General features: G+C 41.1%; 1 protein-coding gene across 3 annotated transcripts in view; it reads right to left on the bottom strand.

The window, feature by feature from the left end:
* The window catches only part of EPG5 (ectopic P-granules 5 autophagy tethering factor), a 66,300-nt gene that overhangs the window by 12,160 nt on the left and 33,839 nt on the right, over nt 1-20,301 (bottom strand). For all 3 annotated transcript variants that reach the window (XM_006261028.4, XM_019496029.2, XM_019496030.2), the window contains 13 exons: nt 19,691-19,835; nt 17,509-17,680; nt 16,320-16,482; nt 15,456-15,598; nt 14,191-14,347; nt 13,001-13,195; nt 12,125-12,338; nt 10,981-11,135; nt 10,648-10,855; nt 9,599-9,674; nt 7,824-7,927; nt 5,818-5,993; nt 4,313-4,498 (listed from right to left, as the gene is read on the bottom strand). In XM_006261028.4, coding sequence (XP_006261090.2) covers nt 4,313-4,498; nt 5,818-5,993; nt 7,824-7,927; nt 9,599-9,674; nt 10,648-10,855; nt 10,981-11,135; nt 12,125-12,338; nt 13,001-13,195; nt 14,191-14,347; nt 15,456-15,598; nt 16,320-16,482; nt 17,509-17,680; nt 19,691-19,835 — 2,094 coding nt within the window. The remainder of the gene's footprint in view (nt 1-4,312; nt 4,499-5,817; nt 5,994-7,823; nt 7,928-9,598; nt 9,675-10,647; nt 10,856-10,980; nt 11,136-12,124; nt 12,339-13,000; nt 13,196-14,190; nt 14,348-15,455; nt 15,599-16,319; nt 16,483-17,508; nt 17,681-19,690; nt 19,836-20,301) is intronic.

Raw genomic sequence — 20,301 nt, 5'->3', positions numbered from 1 at the left:
TAGACAACATTCAGGAGATGCTGTGACCTCTGCCAAAGAGCTGCACAGGCAGCTGGGCTGGCTTGGAGATGCCACTGGTCTTGGAAGTGCTGCATCAGTGTAACATGCTGCTACTTACTCCACAGGTGCTGCCTTGGGAATCATTTTATGGTCGGAAACAAGTATTTGTAGAAGCAACTGTATGTCTGCAGGAAAGGTGGCTGTAAATAACTTCACAGAAAACATGCTGGGGCTGAGGAGCAGATTGTTTTATTATATCATGCAATAAAAGCATAAAGGTTGAGTTTATTTATGTCTAGTTAGCGAAGAGATATTTCCACATTTATCTTTTTATACTCCTTGATGATTACACCTTGGATTCTGCATTGAAATGGCTCGCTTTTAGGTTCTTGTTTAATAACATTTTCCTTCTTTAAGCAGCCCTTTGTCTGGGGTGGCTGCAGGTGTGGGCAGTATCCAGATTTGGCAGGCTAATTAGTCTATCATGAGTATACCACAGGAAATACAAATAATAAAAAAAGTTCAGACACGTTTTTAAATGGAGTGGGGGAAGCATCTCCAAAAAGAGCCTTCCTTGAGCAAGGCAAAGATCACTGGTGGCGCCAGGGAACATGTGAGCCCATGAGATCAGAATCATCAGTGCCTGAAAACAGAGCTTTTACAGTATATGGAGCCTCTGCTTCCCCTACTTTAACTACAATAATTGTAATCAAGAGAAGTCCTGCAGCCAGGCAGGTCTGCTGTACAGTTACTACGAGCAACCTGGCCTGGAACCAGCCCTCCAAGGTCATAGCAGGAGACTGAACAAAAAGATTGATACAGACATCCAGCCAGAGGCATAGCCTTTGCATGAACAAACAATTCTACCATGGGACCAGGACAATCACAGGCCTGTGCATATTTGCATTTGTTACTGAGACAGCCCAGCAGAGACAGCAAGGATTTACATAATTGGTCCCAACCCTTCCCTCACATGGACACAGGTCGGGAAGACTAAACATCAGGGCTGTGTGAAACGGCACCGTTCCGTTTCGACTTGTGTTTTGAGGTTTCAAGTGAACAGCTTTTCGTTTCGAATTTTGTTTAGATTCAAAACCACTCTTCCGTTTTGTTTTGTCGAAACGGTGACGCCGTTTCGATGTTTTGCCCATAGGCTATAAAGGGGAAGCTCGAAACAGCCACCTCTCATCTCACCCTGGCAGGCAGATCAGGGGCCTGCAACCCCAGGAGGGCTGTGGGGGCTGTGCTAATCCTTCCAGCATTGCGGGCCCATGATCTGCCTGCCAGAAGAGGGAGGGAAGCCGAGTGCTGCCGCTGGGGACCAGGGAGCTGGGCAAGGGAACTGAGCCCGATCGCTCGGTTCCCCTCCCCAGCGGTGTGACTGATCAGGCTGGGGAAGGCAACTCAGCCCAGCTGAGCTGAGCCCCGCGAGGGTCCAGAAAATCAGGTTTGTACACAGCTACTCAGAGCCATCCTGGGGGTTGTCACTGACTATAGGTGGAGACCATTTAAGGGATGATTTCTTGCAGAAGAGAACTGATTCTTCTGCAAGAAAGTTATATCAATGCCTACCAGGAAGATCTCCCTCATCCTACACTAACCTGAATAGCTGTCTCTCTCCCCCAGGTGCTGAAGACACCACCGAAGTCCCTTGAAAGCTCTTTTTGAAGAGGCTTCTGTCTCGCTATTTAAAAAAAAAATATACGTGTGCTTTTCTCATTATTTCTCAATCATTATAAAATTATGAATGGTGGGCTACAGGTATTCACCCATGCTGGCTTCCCCTCAAAACAGCACACACTAACCAGAATGGTTCCTGAAGTCTGGCAGATGGACTGGTACGGGTATGAATACCAGCAAGCAATTCCACAGTCAAAATAAAAAGTGGTCCCTTGACCAGTCAGCTGGTCTTTCGTGACAGTCAGTTTAGAAGAAACTTTCTGATGATGAGGGTGATCAGAACTGGAATAGGCCACCTAAAGAAATTCTGAAGCCTCCATCCTTGGAAACTTTCAAAAGCAGGTTTGACATTTAGCTAGGATGGTTTAGTTGCAGATGATTCTGCCTTGAGCAGGGGGCTGGACTAGATGACACTGTGAGGTTCCTTCCACCTCTACTTTTCTATGATCCTATGATCCCAGGGCTTCAAAACAAACATTGCTGTTTCACTTTCTATATATTCTTGCTGCACAAGAACTCTGGAAACAATACATTTAACGCATATGCTTGAAGGACAAGGCACTTCCAGAAACAGGGATGCAAAGGTGGAGAGAGACTCATTTAATTAGGGACTAAGCTAACGAGCAAGACTAAAGCCATGGGCAGGCATTCATTTCTCATGGTAAGAACGTCTGTGAAATTCCTACCACTAGAAAACAGCCCATGAATTGGAGCGTAAAAGTTCCAGCCCCAGGCTGGACAGATACCCGGACAAGCTTTCCAGCCACAGGGCGCTACCAGGCTGCTCCTTGGGTCACCTGAACCCTTAGGCTTTTCTCCCAGCATAAAGTGTAATACCTGTCTATGGCTTAGTATGGCTACAGAGGATTCCAGACTTCACAAGTAAGGATCCTAAAACTATAAAACGAAAAGCAATAACCGAAGCAGATTTATAAAGTTAAAGTGGTTCTTTTACCCTCTCATAAAGCATACTTACGCTCTACAACTCTGGAAAGCCACAGAATCCTCAACCACTCACTGCTTCTGCAACCACTTCTTACCCAGGGAAGGAATAATTGTTCTCTTGAAAGCAATGCACGGTAGGTAGCCTGACAAGTTTTGGCACTTTCTGGAATACTGCTGTGTCCTACTTCTAACTGTAAAATTCATAGCTTCCCAAGTGAAAAAAATCTGCAGCCTGTCTCCTTTATGGAGGGGAGGGCTGGGGTTTCCTCAGAAATAAGACAGACCTATCTAGCTGGATATATCAAAGTTTACCCTCCTCTAATGCTGTGAATGCAGGTTGATTAAAAAATAATAGTGAAACTCAATTCAGAGACATCCTGGGCCTTTGTACACACCACGTTTTTTGCCCTTTCTTGCTCTGCAACGGCGTGACTGTTTGCACAAGAGGGTTTTCCAGGCATTTCAAAAGTCTTTCTGGCACATTAAAGTAAAACTCCTTAGACATAGTTTAGTTTGGCTTGCTGCGAATTAAAGCATCACATCCATGGATTTGTTATGTGCAAACACAAAGGGACTCAAAGACATGTAATAAGCCAGTTGGCACTGAGACTTTTTTGTACTTCATCCCTTCGAATTGCTTCCACTTTTGAATTGCTTCTGCTTTTTTTTTTTATGCCATTTGCCAGCTCTGTGCTCCCACACCTGCGTGGCAGGGCATGGGGTAGGAGGAGCAACGCTGGACCTTCCAGCTCTCCTGCGGCACCGGCTGGGGACTGGACTTAATTCATTGGAAAACCAAGTGTGTGCAAACACTGATGCGATGCTCCAAAGCTTAATTTGTCTGGAAACCTAGTGTGTGCAAAGACTGATGCAACACTCCACAATAAGCCAGTTTAAATTTTATAAACCTATTTAATTTAATGAGGATTAAACGCCATGGTGTGTACAGACGCCCCATGACAAATGCAACACTGATAAAATACAAAAACATATCAATACTTATTCTCACAGAACAGACCAAAATGATGAAACATTCTTATTACACATGATATAGGGAAGACCGTGGGGGAACATCCAGACAGTTAGCACACCCCACGCAGTCAGACTCCTAACTCACAGGTGTCCCGAGAGCTGCTGTAAAGGAGATGATGGACCAGTGATCAGAACACTAGCCTGCCAGCTGGGTAACCCAACTTCAACATCTTGTTCTACCACAGACTCTCTGTGCAATGGTTTGTGTTTCAGTTCAGTATTCAGAGGTCAAATTCACTCTGAAGTGAAACCGTTTTGAGATAGCGAGGTACTTACTTTATATGATAACAGGGGACAGATAAGTAGCTACATGAGAAAAACAATGGTGCAAGGTCTAGAAACAGTTTGTAGAATTTCTTTTACCAGAGCGCTGTAGTTCAAACAGGTTTTGAATGCTTGCTTGATTGCTTGGTAATGACAGCTAAGGTGGAGATCAATGCATGCAAGATCTCTGTATTACTTTATCTCTGCTGAACCGCTGTCAGTGCCCTACGGGGCACATTTTCTGGTCTTCAACCATTAATACAATTACTGTTAAATGTCCCAGTCATCATCTTCAGTGACTTCTGCGCATTTCTAATCCTCGTGTCTTGAGGCAAAACCAGGTCAGTAAAGTAATCTGATCTGCTTAAAAAAAAAACTTTTTCCAAATTACCTCTTTGCTCAGCAGTTGCTCCTCCTTTGCTAGCAGGACCATCATATACAGCAGACAGACAATCATGCTGTGCGTTTCAGGGAGTGGGCTGGGATTCCAAGCATCTGACAGGACACTGACCCAGTTTATTTCACATAAAACAGAACCCAAGAATAAGAAACAGCTCTTGGGACTGCCTCTTTCCACCTAGGAGAAAACAGATTGGGACCTTTATTTATTTAAAGCTGAAACAAAAAGACACCCATGCACAGCATCAACTATGCAATTAAACAGCAGGAGCATTAATTGAGCTAGTTAACAGAAGCTCAGCCAATCTGATATATATACACAATTCCTTTTTGCCCCTTACTGTCCAGAAAGCATAGCCTCAGCCTCCAAAACTTCCCACAGAGAGATGGCCCAGGTCACCAAGATCAGGAGATTTCTTATCAAGGGGAATTATTTTGTATTACTGAACACCTTCAGCTGCAAAACTGTGACTGCAGGTTACTTCTTTTTAAAGAAGGCTAAGATATGCTGTTATGATTTTAGATGTGTGGGGATAAGCCAGTACCCATAGAAACATGGTAATGCCTCAGGAGCTAATCCAAGCCCCTCCCACCACCTGAACTCCAATTTTATAAACACGTATTGGAAGGAGTCATCTTAGAAATGAAAGATACCATGATCATCAGCTCAGGAAGGATAATATTAATTTTATACCTCTGGGGAATGATATTACTTGCATTGCCTGCATTTATAAAAAAAGCAAAAATCAATGCTTCTTTTCTCAACACATTTTAAACTATGCATTATAAATCTGAATTTTGCACTTAAAGCCAATTCTTTCCGAAATCTTCGATATATTACCAACACAATTTGATTACTATCCAGTGTCACGTTTTCTACTTCTCATTTATCAATCTTCATTGCTGCACTATCTGAAAGCCTAGATCTGAACTGACTGTTAAAAACTACGTCTCAGTTTCTACACTAGGACAACGGTTAGGCAACTTGCGGGCTGAGGCAGCTGCCTCCCTGCATTGCATCTTTACACTCTCCTACCTGACTGCTGCACCTTTGATCTCATGCTTCATCTGTAAACTCTGAGGCAGGGATATTTTCTGCTGTTTGCTCAGTGCCTAGTACAGAGGCATCCCAGTCCACGACTGAGGCTCTAAGGTTGCTACTACAATTTAAACAAATAAAAACAATATCCAGGGAAATGAAGGATGTTCCAATGGTTAGAGCATCCATCTGACCTACAGAAGAACGAGGCTTCATCGCTCTCCCATCGCATCCATGCTGTATGATCTTCCATATTAGATAGGCTCAAATGCACAGAATGGAATTGGCTACAGTGGCACAAGACTTCTGGAGTGGAGTCCAGAGCCGGAGTTCAGCACCTAAGCTCCCTATAAAATGCACGGGATTCATAACTCACAGCCAAGCCCCTGAGCAGGTGAATACCTAATCTAGCCAAAGCTAGAAACACTGTTTTCTTTCAACCCGCATTAGACGCTTACTTTAAAGAATTCTTCCATGAGCATCTGGTCTGGGTGCATTTCCTTCCACGGAAGTCTGGTGAATTCAGTATGGAAGGTATAAAGAATGAACTCTGGCATTTTGGGAGCTGTGCATGATTCACAGTAATGCATCAGATGTAACCAAAGAGCCCCATGATGGCTCGGCAACAGCTTATCTAGATCAAAAGGAAACAGAGCAAGTAAATAATGACTCCAGGGAAGCTGACCACAGAAGGAAAAAAAAAATCTGATTATTAGGAAAAGAACACTACACAGTTTCTCAGCCTTTATTCTTTCAATCCATTACTACAGCTTTTCATATCCTCATTGCTCCTCTTTTAAAAAGTTTATTGGACCATTAGAATATGTCACGGAAAGTTCCAAAACACTTTCGATAGACCCCATCTGGTTCTGTGGCTCCTTTGTAATTAAGGAATTTGAAACCTCATAAAAACACTGTAATATTTTTTTTTCATTTCTATGATGCCAGTTTGACTCTCAGTAAGCCATCCTTATGCTGTAAGCGTGCAATTACTACTCAAATAAACCAATGGCCACAGTGCCATTCATGTATCCTCATATATGTTAACACCCAAGAAGGCTGTGGCAAGGCTCTAGGTAGTCTCAGAGATGCTTTAAAAAATGACTGAGCTCTGGAATAAATTCCCCTTCTAGACTACGGTTTTAAGGCATATTAGCAAGATAACAACAAGAAATCTGCATTGCTGTTGCCCACACTGTGCGCTGTGGATAAATGGAGGAACTGAGTTTTCAGGACGAAGCCATATACCATCTTATCAGCACTACCTGCATTAAGACTTTTAGACAAAGAACAAGCCTGTTTTGTCATCTATTCTATGGCAAATACAACTGAAATGTCTGACAGCCACAGCAAATGATCCTTAGTAAATGCCAGTATGTTACAGATCAGGGCAAGCTGCATTGAGAAGTATGCACCAAGTGGCTCCCTACATACCCTTAGGACCTGCCAACCCCAAAGGCTGACCACACTGATCCCATAAGATGGGAGAGTAATGCAGAGACATGAACCTTGCCCAAACCTTTCTCCCTTCCAGCCCTGAAGTAACTGGACCCTCTTAATTTTTTTGCTATGTCACCTTTATGACAAATGCCCAGAACCAGCTTAATGCTAAACCCTCCCAGTTCTCAGATCAGTTATAGGGTGACCATACATCCCATTTTTGCTGTTTTAAACACCCGTCACGGGACAGCCTGCCTATTGGTTGAGGTGAACAATTCTGCCTTATTTTCAAAACCCTCCAGCAAGGAGTAGCAATATGAGGTTGCTGGTCCTCTGGCATCCCGCAATGCTCTGCTTCCCCCCTCCCAACTCCCTTTTTGGCACGTGGAGCTGGGACCACAGACCAGAGAGAGCTAAGCATGCCTAAAAGCAGGGGCAAGCTTGAGTTGTGAGATGTTAGAGGACCCTGGGAAATGAAGCACTTAAGTAACACCCCCCCCCCCCACATACATGCACACTTTTCAGGTATCCTATTCTGATACTCAAGAAATATGGTCACCTTACAGTTATCAGTATTTCAGAAAACTGGTCTCCGCACCCAAGACTCTAGAGCTTGCCCTCTCATGGGGAAATTCAGAAATGCCTAAATACCACTAATCTGTCAGCGGTTCAGGACCAGACCTAAAAGGTCCCAAACTACACCTGCCATTGAAAACAAAAAAAACAGCCAATGAAAATATTTCTCTCCCCCCTTCTCTCCTCCTCTTACACCCAGGCCTTTCTGCTTTGCCTTTTAACATGGGCATTGTCAAATATCCCCAAATCTACTATTTTCTCCCTATCCGTACCACCCAAACCTTTTTTATTTCATGAATGAGTTTAGAGGGCAGTGAATATAACAGAAGTGCAGCCAGAAACTTAGCTAGAAATGTACCCAAAAACATTTTTAAATGGTCTTAGCTGGTAGAACAAAGTGCTAGTCAGTAGAAACACCACAAGTTACCAGAAGCTGGAGATCACCCACCTTTAAAGCTCTGATGTAAAATCTCAATGCAATCTGTGAACAAGTGTACCATACTGGAGGCTACCGGAGTGTCGCTTTCCAACCAAGGGTAGCAGCGCTCATTACTTAAAAACACAAAAGCAATTAAACAAGGTCAGTTAATTTATGAGTTACCATGGGTAGTAAATATTTATGCAACTTAGAAATCTCTCTACACAAGCCATCTAAACATATACTGGCTGCTACAGATGTGGGGGGTGGGGACCCAAAGAAAAAGCACTTTAAGCTCAGCGTGCCCATGCACCAAGTCCAGCGCATGCCCAGAAGAGGCATTGTGTTAGTTGGACCCAGCTTGCCCAACATCTGTATAGACCGGGGGCTTCAGCAGGGTTTTGGCGCTTTTATCTAATAGCCGACTGAATCAGCTTTAGATAAAAGCGCCAAAAGCCCGATCTATAGACGCTGCAAAGCTGGATTGAACTAATGCACTTCCTGTTCCAATAAAGCACTGGTTTTTGGTTTTTCATGTGTGTCAGTGATATCTGGATGGATATATTTCAGAGGCACATAAGTTCATTCAAATAGCTGTTTACATCTACTTTCTTCCTTAGAATGGATACATATGTTGAAGCCATATTTAAGACAACAGTACCATTTTGGTTGGCTAACATCTCCAGAATCCTTTCACAAGTGCCAACCTACATACAGTATATTCCAGCAACATTAAACTTCCCCATTGCAGATAAGAGATGCATTCACAGCTCAAGACACTTCTTGTTGTGCTCAGTTCACTAAGGTAAAATGTTCTTCACTATGTGAAAACTCGGCTGTACTTGAAAAACAAAAGCCAACAGCCAGGTAGAAGATTGCAGTTGATGCTGACCAGTGTTTTTTTGGTTTTGTTTTTTTTTACTTTCAACTGGGGGACAAGTTGCTTACTGAAAAATGGCACACAAAGGATCAGTATTATGGAAGCTGAATGCAGGAATCTGAAAATCAGGTTCCAACCCATTTCTAGTACTGATTTCCAACAATCATATTTTCTTAGCATTATCTCTGGTCCTAGACAAGACCTGAATCAAGCTTGCAAATAAGAACTGTCCTGGTAGTGGATTATTATTGTCAAACAGCCCTTGGTCTAGCACTGAATGCGATGGCAAACTAAAAACCAGAATTTGTTTCTTGTGCAAAAAAAGTCATAGTTTTGATAAATAAGGGCACATCTACATGTGTCACTATGGCAATGTTGTTGCTGCACCACGATTTAGTACTTCCTGTTGGAAGTACGAAATCACAGCACAGTAACAGTCCATACTGCGCCATATGGTTATTTTTAGCAGCTACTTTGGTGTAGTGGTGTGCTATAAGAGGGGAGCGTGTCGCTATGGTGACATAGCTGCTGGTCACGTGTCTGTGGGTGTCTACACTACACTGCCATAGCACGTTGCTACAGCAGCATAGCATCATGTGTAGACAGGTCCCAAGTGTTTTTTCAGATGTTATTTCTAAATGAAATCAAAACACAAAATAGTTAGAATTAGAGACAGAACTGACACTGCTTTTCTTAAATAAGAGCATTTCCTTTAAAAAAAAAACAACAACCCCAAAACCTTATTTAGATTCATGGATTATTTCTGTAATTGTCCTAATGATCTGATGCGTTTTGGAAGAGGTGTTTATATTTTAAATGAAACTGCTACTTGATAATTATGCTACACTAATCAAAATAAGCCCTTGGTTTACAGCAATTTAACAAGTCATTTAATTCTGGCAAACAGAACTAAATTAGTGTTTACCTCACATCGTCTTTATCCAAGACCAGTATCCATGGTTTAAAGAGCTCAGCAATGACTGCATACAAGGACTGCAGCGCTAAGGAAAAGAACGTGTGTCACTCAAGTACAACAGTACCACCCAATTTACAAATTTCCAACCCAGATAAAAGGCCTTAGCTTATTCTTAAGCTATGTCAATTTTGTATGGGAACATGAAAACTGGAAATAAATTAACGAGTACTTTGCATCCTTCAATTGATTTAAGCATTACCTCAGTATGCGTCTGGTAAGCCTCATTTACATTTTGCAGGTAGGTTAACTCAGTATTGCCAGCTCTCATGATTTTTGGCATTGTTCTTAAAGTCTATGCTTCAGGAATGTGAAAAACAGCTCTCTCTTTTGTACATGAACAAGCTTTATAAAGAGCTACTTTTTTCACATTCTCAAAGCATAGACTTTAAGAACAATGTAAAAAATCATGAGAGTTGGTAACACTGTAAACTGAAGCAGAAGAGGCAAGAGATTTGCTTGTGGCTAGAACCAAGTAGGCCTAACGTCCCAGCTCATGGCATAAGACTATGTTTATTCTCTCTGCAAACGGTGAGAATGACATGAATACACCCGAGAATAAACCATTGTGCCAAGAAGCATGCACAGACTCACTGTTTTAAGTTTTAAGCCTAACAGTAAGATAGCAGAGAAGTTATGCAGCCTTTATGTAAAATACTGCATGAGCAAACTGGTTTCTTTATCTCTCTCTCTCATCCCTTTAATTCATCAGACTTTTGCCAGATGTAGGACTGCCTCCATTTTCTAGATTCTGGAGAAGTTTAAAGCAGGCCACGGTGCCTATGTACACTTAGTGCAGCTGCAGTGAACAAGGGCTCAGGAGCAGCATTCAGTGTGACAGTGTTCCTAAGCTTTTAGACTAAAGCTAAACTTTTCCAGCACTCAACAGATGGAAACCTTAATAAAGTGAGGACTTGACTGTATTTGTGACTGACTAAATATTTCTTCAAGAGTACAAATGAAAGCTCTTTCTTTAAAGTATTTGCATTTGTGTATATTACCTGATAGAATTCGGCTGCTGCCCACTGGCTCTTGTGCTAAATTGACAACTTCAGAGTCAATGAGCCGTTTCACAAGGTACTCGAGGAATATATTCACTTCAGCCACATAAGGACTCCATTTCGAAAACAGGCCAAAGGTCCTGAAGTCCAGCGAAGCTAATCGTAGCTTGCTAAAAGAGTTGGAAAGCCATTCTATTGTCTCCGTGACCTGTAAAAAGCAGAGAGCTATGATTCAATCACAGAAAAATTGCACGGTACTGTATTACTGATTGATGGCGAATATTAGCTCCAACTGAAAAAATATTACAGATCAGTCACAAAAAGGGTTCCCACCTGCTCTATGGACAGAAGGAGATTTGCAGAGTTTCTTAGTACTGCACTTTCAGTGGAGTCGCTCTTCTTGAAGCTTCCTTGTTCTGAGGAACAGCAACCCAAAGTTTTAAGTGATGCCTTCCAGCATTCGGGGCTCAGGAGCTGCTCTGAAGAGCCTTCAGGCAAAGAGAAAGTGCCTTGTGTTTTTTATTTAAGAAAAAAACCCCCACACTTTTATAATCATACTGACCACTTTAATTCCTCTTTTCTATATTAGTCACAGGTGCTCTAGATAGTACAGAAGATAACAAGATTGCATGATTTGAATTTTAAAGCTGTACAAGCACCACTTATCAGAAAGTATCTATTTCCCAAACACAGGTATTTTTAGGTTTATTTTACTATCTTTTATTTGTAGGACGAATACAGGCCTTCAACATGGCTTGTACGAGGTACTGTGCAAGCCTAGTAAGAGAATTTGCTGCCTTTCTAGAGTTTCTAAATCAAAAGACAAGGCAAAGGCTGAAAGAAAGGGAGGACTGTTACCCCCATGTTACAGAAAAGAATAAAGGTACAGACGGATCGAGGGAACTGCCTCATATCAAGCAGAATGCATGGCAGACCAGGGAATCAAACCTGGGTTTCAGGGGTTCCAGTTTAGTGCTTTAAAAGCAAAACCAAGCTAAGATTTCTCAAAAATAGGGATGTTATAATTGACATTAAACTGTTCATTAATAGAAGATATTCCAGCTCTGCCAATGATAGAAAACTCTGCTGCTTTGTCTCCTTGCAGCAGCACAGGATGAAAGCATCTCATCACTTATCTACAGACCTTGATATGAAGGAGAATGTAGCTTTTTTTTTTTTATTTTTTTTTTTTACCTAGGCTAAATTGTGATTGTAGAAAATACTGCACCTACATAATATGCAGTCAGTAATCTAGGGAAAAATTTGAAACAGCATTTTATTTTCAGTTTAATTGTGCAACTGCAAATAAAATTATTTAATTGTGTTGCATTCCTTTTCCCCAGCACTGCCCAGATATTAGGGCAATAAATCTTAAGGCAGTTTAGTACAGTTCAAATGCAGCTATTATTTAAAAAAATAAAAAAAAATAAAAAAAAAAATCAGTCCAAAAGATCTGTTGGCTGACTCTGATACTTACTTTGTAGAAACAGCCTTAGAAAATCACTGTAATGATCAGGAAACTGATACCGGATGAGGCAAGTCCAGTGCTTGCAGAAAATATTAAATGGCATCAAAATGTCTTCTTCAGGCTCAAGTCCACATGCATTGAGAGCCAAGTGAATGGACTCCAGAAGCCTGGTGCGTTCAGACAAAGGTGGCCTAGTGATGTTTAGCCATTGTGCAAGATCAAACTAGAACAGGAGAGAGAGCCAGCATTCAAGCAATGGACAGTTCATAGACTTTAATGGGGTCATCTACATCCTTAAGCTTAATTGCATGCAAATACCTTGATGAATTGGAGCCTTATAAGCATAATGGTTCAAACAGTAGGCATCTGTATGGTTCGACAAGTTTGAAAAATGGGATTGGGAACCCTTCTACCTGTAGCCTAGGTCTGCGATTCCAATCCAACCCAGGTTAGTAGTAAAATCCCCATCATCACCTCAAAGTAACTTGGCTGTCTACAAGAAATGTAACTAGTAGTTCAGTTATGTTTCCAAAACGACATCATAGCTAATATAATCTGCCAGCCCTCTTAAGTTTTCTGCAGAGGTTCAAGGACTGAACTATCCTTTGACTCAACATCAATAAAGCATGCTGGGGTGGCAGTACTGGAAATTAAGTCACTGCTGCTGCCAGCATCAGGAAACAACACCTCCATAAAGCCATCTGCATGGTTTTCATCTCCAATTCCTATGCAATTTATACACACACTAAGCACTATGTTCCCAGAGAGCAATTTAGGACTTTTTAAAGAGTCTGATTTGTAGTTCTGTTTCCGTTAGTCTGAATTCATATTCTTTAGTAAAAAAGGCCATGGGTAATAGTATAGCACAAGAGTTCAAGGTTTTACCTTCGTCAGCAACATGAAGACAACATCACTGTTATCCTCACTCAGAAATGCCACAACTTTCTCATAGAAGTGCACAAACTCATTGGGAGAGGCAACTGGCGTGAAGTAAGGAGAAAGGAGATTACAGAGCCTCCGATGCTGAAGGATTGTTTGGAGAAGGAGTCGACATTCGGATTTGGTCCCACTGATAAACACCTTGAAAGAGACACAGGATTAAAAAAAAAAAAAACTCCAGAAGGTGGTTTCCCTGTATGCAACAGGGAAATTTCGTTCGATTAGAAAGCTCTCAAAACCAGATAATCTATTCAAATAGATTTCATCAGGGCTTCTATCCAAGTAAAAGTTTTAAAATGAAAGTTTTAATGATACGAAATAAACTGAACCCATCAATATCAACTATATGAAGATTCACTCTCCCAAAATCTAAATGTGATCTGCCACCACCCTTAGCCCAAATGACCAGACAAGCTTTACACCATGGTCTTGGCAATCAAATGGCTGCTGGAAAAATAAATCCCCATCGCAAGATCCCTGGTGGCTGTCATTACACATCAGTGCAGGCACAGGTGGGAATCTCTCTTCCACTCTTCTCATATGGGAGTGGTGTACAGGGGAAAGCAGTACCTAGAATCCAGGTTGTGTGACATTTTATAGATCAATAACTTGATCTTTTTTCCAGAGTACTGGTATATGTTCCCTACAGCCAACATTACCAAGTAGTGAAACTGCTTTTCTACACTAGCTGTAGCCTCTGAGTAATCTATGTAAAGCATAATGCAGCGATTTAATCTTGAGGTGACAAAGCTATGTATGCCTGGTACAGCTCATGCAAACAAGGAAACAACTAATGAACAAAAAGCAGAGGAACACTAAAATGCCCTTGTCAAGACTGCAGCTACCAAGAAATAATGAGCAAACTGTGGATCCAGATAGTTTAACTGCCTAATTAACTTATTACGGTGAGCCTAGCTAACTGTAATAGGCATCGCAGAACAACAGATTTTACAGAACAAAACCCCGCTGAGGTGCTATACAACGTGGTGGGAGAATAGTACAGTGGGAGCCTTAGCAATGCCTTTTCAGGCTTTTTGGAGATTTTCGACTTCCAATCTACTTACTGAACAGAAAAATTGGAGGAAAACAACAAAAAATATTATTAAGCATACAAAATTAGAAAGTTATAAACTTACTTGACCTAGGATCTCAATGCAGGAGGTAAAGAACTGCTTAGTAGGGGGGTGGCGTTGAGTTTCCGCGCACACAAATTCTACTACTGCAAAGAAGAGACTAATTCCTACTTTCTGAATTCCAGGCATAGGTTGCACTTTGTAGATATTGATCAATGCCCTGTAGAAAAATTCAGGGAAAACTGAAGTCTGTGCACAGATTAGAAGAAAACCAGTTGTTATTTAGGGATTCAGAATGACCTTTATCATTCAGGGACAATTTTAAAGATGGTTCTATCTTGAAGAGACCTCAGTATGTCAAGCAACACCTCTGAACAAAAAAGATCATCTTGTCAACCTAACTATGAGGCTGAGCTAGAGTCTGCTCCTTAGACATCATCACAAGAACCATTTGCTAAGTCCCAATCGGTTACTCTTGGTAAACCTACAGTTCACAGACTGCACAAGTGCCATGAACAGCAACGTTTGAAGCCAATTATGTTGCAATAGATGTAATCCGAGAGATTTATTCTAGCTGAGGATGTTTCTTATCAATTAAAAAAAACGGAAAAAAGATCCGGGGGGAGGAAGCCAGAGTAACAGTTCAGAAGAGCATCTTTTTCTTTGCAAAGCAAGGGTATTTTACATGGAATCTAACCTTGTAATGTTATTTTTACAGACAGTTTTTTCAAGATACAGCTGCAGTGAATAAAATATCTGCTGCAACAAGGCTTTTTAAAGTAACTGGGTCCCTAACTGAATTATTCCACCAGAAAATTTGGATTACATAGCCGCTTGCAGTATTGTCAAAACATTTGAAAAGGTGCCTTACTTGTTTTGAATCATAACTCTTACTGTCAAAGCACTGTCTTCATTAGTAGAAGGAACATCTATAAGCACTAACATTAAAAATGCCCATTTAGCAGCTATAAAAGTTTGCTATGAGCCAAAATAAACACCGCATGTCACAGCACAAAAATAGCATTATCATTTACTTCTGTAGTTAAAACCTAGCGATTCTTCTAGTAGAGTATACAGTAAATGAATGGGAAACATTTGGTGTCCTCCTGTCTGCTCCAGGATAAAAACTTACTAGTCATGGTAAGCAATAGAGTTTCTGTTCCCTTTACCATGTGAGCTATGTGCTGTTAATACGGAGACCCCGAAGTTCAAACCCTGCTGTCAGTGTGAACTGATATGCATTATAAAAGCATGTAAACAGATTTTACCTGATCATTTTCATATTAAGAAAAAACATTACTGTATATAGCAGCAACTGAGCATCTTACGTTATAAAGTTTTCCACATGGACAGCTGCTTCCACAACACTGAGAGAAGGTGGTTTTGTGGCTTCTGCTTGTAGTTGTTTCACTTCCTTACGCAAAGCATGAAGCTGCTGATTTATTGCTTCATTTTTATGCTTCCCTTCAAACTAAGGGAGATAAAACCAGTTGCTAAACCATTGAAGAACAGGATGAGAGCAAGATGTTTTTCCTAAAACTCTTCCACCCCCTGAAGCCAAAAAAAAAAAAAGTAGAACCCACTACTAGTGTCCTGAGTTGGGATGTTTTCCCCAACTTTAGATCTAGAGCACATCTAGATCTATCTTCACCATTAACTGCCCTGGTATTTTTAACAGGTATAACCTAGTGTAGCGGTTCCCAACCTGCAGTACAGGTACCACCAGTGGCACATGCTAACAGATTTATTATAACTACTTTATATGACAAAAATTTGCTGGTGGTCCTTAAGATTGTATCATTTTAAATTGGTGGTGCACGATCTGTCAGAGTTCAGGAACCGCTGAACTAGTGAATAAAAACAAAAATAAATTACAGACTAAGCAATCAGTGATGTCACCTATAAACATCCCATCTTGATATGGTACTCTCATCGATGAGCATGATCTTACCACTTTGTGCATTGTCTTTCAAAGTGACTTCCCAAACTTAAACACCAACTTTATAAAGGGACCAATCCTTCAGCTGCTGAAAAGCAACCACATCTGGAATGATGTGGAGCACCTGGGAAGTAGTGCTGCTGTGCAGCAGTAAACACGTAAGACTCCCAACTTGGATAAACACTAAGTCAGTGTGGATTTCTCTAATGACAGCTGTGACTCAGAAGCAAGGATGTGGCATCCAATCTCTAACCTGGACTGCTACAAGAGCTGCCCCCTGGCAACTCTTATTGGAACTGCCCCGACATTCGAGCTTGAGAGTGATCTGTTCTTCTCTATTGATGTAGAGCTTGGGAATCATCTCCAGTATTTCACTGTTGAAAGCAACGTGCTGGGACTCCCAGAGAGCTGCAGCTCTGCAAAATATGGGAGAAATTATCAAAACTTCTAGCTTAGGGAGGAATGTTGAAAAACTGAACAGCAAGAGATAAAACGTAGCTACGTCCTTTATCCCAAATATTTTGATTCAGACTCTCTGTTTCAACCCTGAATATCTACAGCAGTGGTCTTTGAATGAGGCACCCCTCCATAAACGTTTGTGAATCAAGTGGCATCCAATTTCAAAAACTAATTAATATATTACAGTGCTTAGCTTCCTCCCAGGGAGGCCAAGCATTGGGGTGGGGGATTGGCCTGACAGGGACAAGCTCAAGCCAGTTCTTATCTGCTTATCTCCTCACACCTCCCTTATCACCTCGCACCTGGAGGCACCCTTCAAAAGGATCTGGCAGCACCCATCAGTGCCATGGCACCCTGGTTGAGAATCACTGCTCTATAATTTCATTCCTGCTAGGTGGCTAAAATGAGGAAAATAGTTTACTTCTAATTATTCATTTGTTACTTTTGTTTGGAGCCTGAAATTCTTCAGCTACATTTTCCTATTGAAGGAGCAAAAGGGCAATTAAAAACCTGTAATGGCCTGATCCTATGTCACCTGTTGAGTACCCAAGAGTGATCCTTGTCCCTCTATTTGAATCTATTTTCAGAACATGCCTTTATCTTTAAACTAAGTAACGAACAGCAAGGAGGAGGAGAACAAACATGAGGACACTCCCACCTTCTGTACTGATAGCTTTTTAGGGACACCAGCAGGAATAGGATCAGTCGCAGTCAGTCTCTTCTTCCTTTTTCTATATAAAAGTTACCTGCCCTTAAAAACAGATTCAGCTGACAGACACTATTACCAGAAACAGCCACAGCAGACAAAAGTTTTCTTAAGCATTAAAACTGTTCTAATTCAATGTTCACATACTCTACAAGGAAAACACAGTAGATCAGTAATTGGGAAACAGCTTCTGTGATTTCTAATTAATCTGGACAAGGAGGCCATTGTAGAAAGCAACTAAAGACACAGAGCAGAAGCAAAAACAACTAAATCTTACTTGGCATGTTGCTGCAAAACATTAAGGTCCATACGCATAAGCTGCATTGCTTCCTTCTGGTTTACCAGACTGGTGGAGGAAATAACAGGCACAGGAGCTTTCACTGGCTGCAGAGGAAGAGGGGGTCTAGGAGCATCATATTTCTTCAAATTACTCATTATTCTCTCCTTGGCTAGAAGGGAAAGAAACATTTAGGATAAAACCTAACTAAAATATTACTCGGGTAACTTCCAGTAGAAATATTTTTTTATTTGAAACACATTTTTGCTAACAAATAACTATTACAATTTTCTTGAGACAGTGTCATTTACATTTCCTAGAGGCGTTTTCCATGACCAATTTTCATACGTCAACTTTTTTCTGGCCTAAAAATCAGAACTCCAAAACACATGGCCCTGCCCAGTGCCAGAAACAGATTTATCTCATTTCGGATCAAGGCGGCAGTTCCAATGTTCTTAGGTTCTATTTTATTACGCGCAAAGTCTGTGATAAAAGAAATATAAATTAAGGCTGGTAAGTTAAATGTTGAGAGTTCAGGTTTACAGATGCCTGTGCAACATTACCCCAGTCCTTTTTGAGAATGCATTTTAAAATTACCTAACAAACTACATTTTCCCATAGGATGTAGCCTCATTCAGTGTATAGGATGAAGGGTGCTTACTTAATAAGCAGCTCTGCTATATATTTTCTCCTCGCTGTTTAACAAATGGCCCCATTCATTTTTAACTGCACTATTCATACCCTGTCCTGACTAAATTATTAGCATTATTAGCATCTCCCCTGTCCCTTCTCTTCATTGAGTTGCAGTCTCCTTAAGCTTTTCACCCAAGCTCTGTCTCCTTGAGTCACTGTTCCTAGACTACATACTCATCAGCCTGCCGAGCTCCTTTTTCAGCCTGCTTCCGACCTTGCCCCAAGTCCCACCTGCATTACCCATCCCCATAGCCTTACAATCCCAGTTCCCTCCTCAGGCTTCTTATCCAATCTCAAATACTTGCCTTCCTCAGCTTTTGTCAGAGCCCCTATCCCTGTCCCAGTCCCATTTCTTTCCCCATCACACCCTGGCTCCCCTCCTCTCCTACCAATTCCAGGTGAGTCCCAGTCTTGTGCATAACTCAATTTCTAGTCCCAGCTTCCTTCTAACATACTCAATTCCAGCCTCTCCTCCATATCCTAGTAAGTCCTTTCCTATGGTCTAGGTGTAACAGGCACATGTGAAGTGCTTTTATAAAAGGACAGCATGACCATATCTGGCCCGATTTTCACTGGATGAACAAAACACCCATCCCTGCCAGGAAGGCCACCCTACTCCCAAAACATCGAGCCTCTGTTGCAAAGCAAGGGCAGCCATTAGTACTTCTCAAAGAAAAGGCCACCCACATTTTTAAACATAAGTAAATAGAACTAATCATTAGCCTTAGCCTTGAACACCTGAACTGTTTTCATGGATATGTTCCAAAAAGTTCAGCTATGTTGGATACCTGAAACAAGTATTTCAGACCATGTAGTTTAAGCACCTCTCAGCCACTTTACTACTTCTGTGCTAGAAGCCCTGTCAATAATGTTTTGATGTTTATACTTTTGGAAGCAGTATAATTGTATAATTATAACAGTATGATTAATGTTTATACTTAAAGAAATGGAGAAATGCATGTTTTTAGGATAAAATGACAGGGGAATAAAATAGCACACAGCAACACAGCCAGCAAGGTGGCCCTATAAAAAGTGAGACATGCTGGGTGAAGCGTTCAAATTACTTGTGAATATGTGAGTCAGTCTTCTTGGAAACCATTACGTTTTATATTTCTTAGATAATATCGGTCTTTAAAAATATTTCTACATGGGTATACAATAAAGGCCCCTAAATTTAAAATCAAGTGGGCTCAATATGTGGCCAAATATTCAGAAATACTGAACATGGAAAAAAAAAAGATCTCACTGAAGTCACTCAGGAACATTTGAAAAATCAAGGCACTTATTCAGGTGTCTGAAGACCCATGAAAATGTCATCGTAGTGCAAGTCAAAGTAAAACAAAACATAGGATATGTTAAGCCATTTTTTTTTTTATATAACCAACTGCACTACGTCCCCAAAGCAAGCAAAACAAGATACGTCTATGATAGCTTTCACCATATAATAATTCTTTCTTCAATAACTTTTACCGCGTTCTGTTTCTCTTACCTGATGAAGGGTTAGTGAAATCTATCTGTGCTGATGAAGTGCTAGAGGCTGCATGTGATTCAAGTTTGACTTGAAGCCAGAGATTTAGAGATTCCTGAAACTCATGCTGTACAAGTTCAATATTGACATATTCCATCCACAATTCCTATAATATAAAAGAAGGATTCAATGAATTGTGGGCATTTGCACAGCTGACAAAGTACTACTGTCTGTGGTGTATCCATCTCTAGGGGCTGCATCCAACATATTAAAAAAAAATTCCTATGAACAATGACCCCTTGACAAAAGACAGAGTTGGGAGGGGGAGGGAGAGGCAGGCAAAAATACACTCAGCAACACAGATAAACCACTCACTGGAAGTACTCATGACCCTAGTGGAGGAAGTCAGACAGGGCTCACAGGGACTTCTAAAGATAAAAAGTTAACGCCATACCTGGTCCCATTCAAATATAAACCAGGACAGAAAGGGCATGACAACTATATCAAACAACTACTTGAAATTCACAGAGGAAGCTGCAGTTGCTTATTTCTCTGCACAAAATCAGTGACAAAAAACCCTAAGCCATCTTTTTCTACTGATCCTACATATATAGCAGTTAAAAAAGTAATAG

This window comes from Alligator mississippiensis, chromosome 3 (genome assembly GCF_030867095.1).
Source record: "Alligator mississippiensis isolate rAllMis1 chromosome 3, rAllMis1, whole genome shotgun sequence".
NCBI lineage: Eukaryota > Metazoa > Chordata > Crocodylia > Alligatoridae > Alligator > Alligator mississippiensis.
This window is presented reverse-complemented; position numbering and strand designations above follow the sequence as displayed.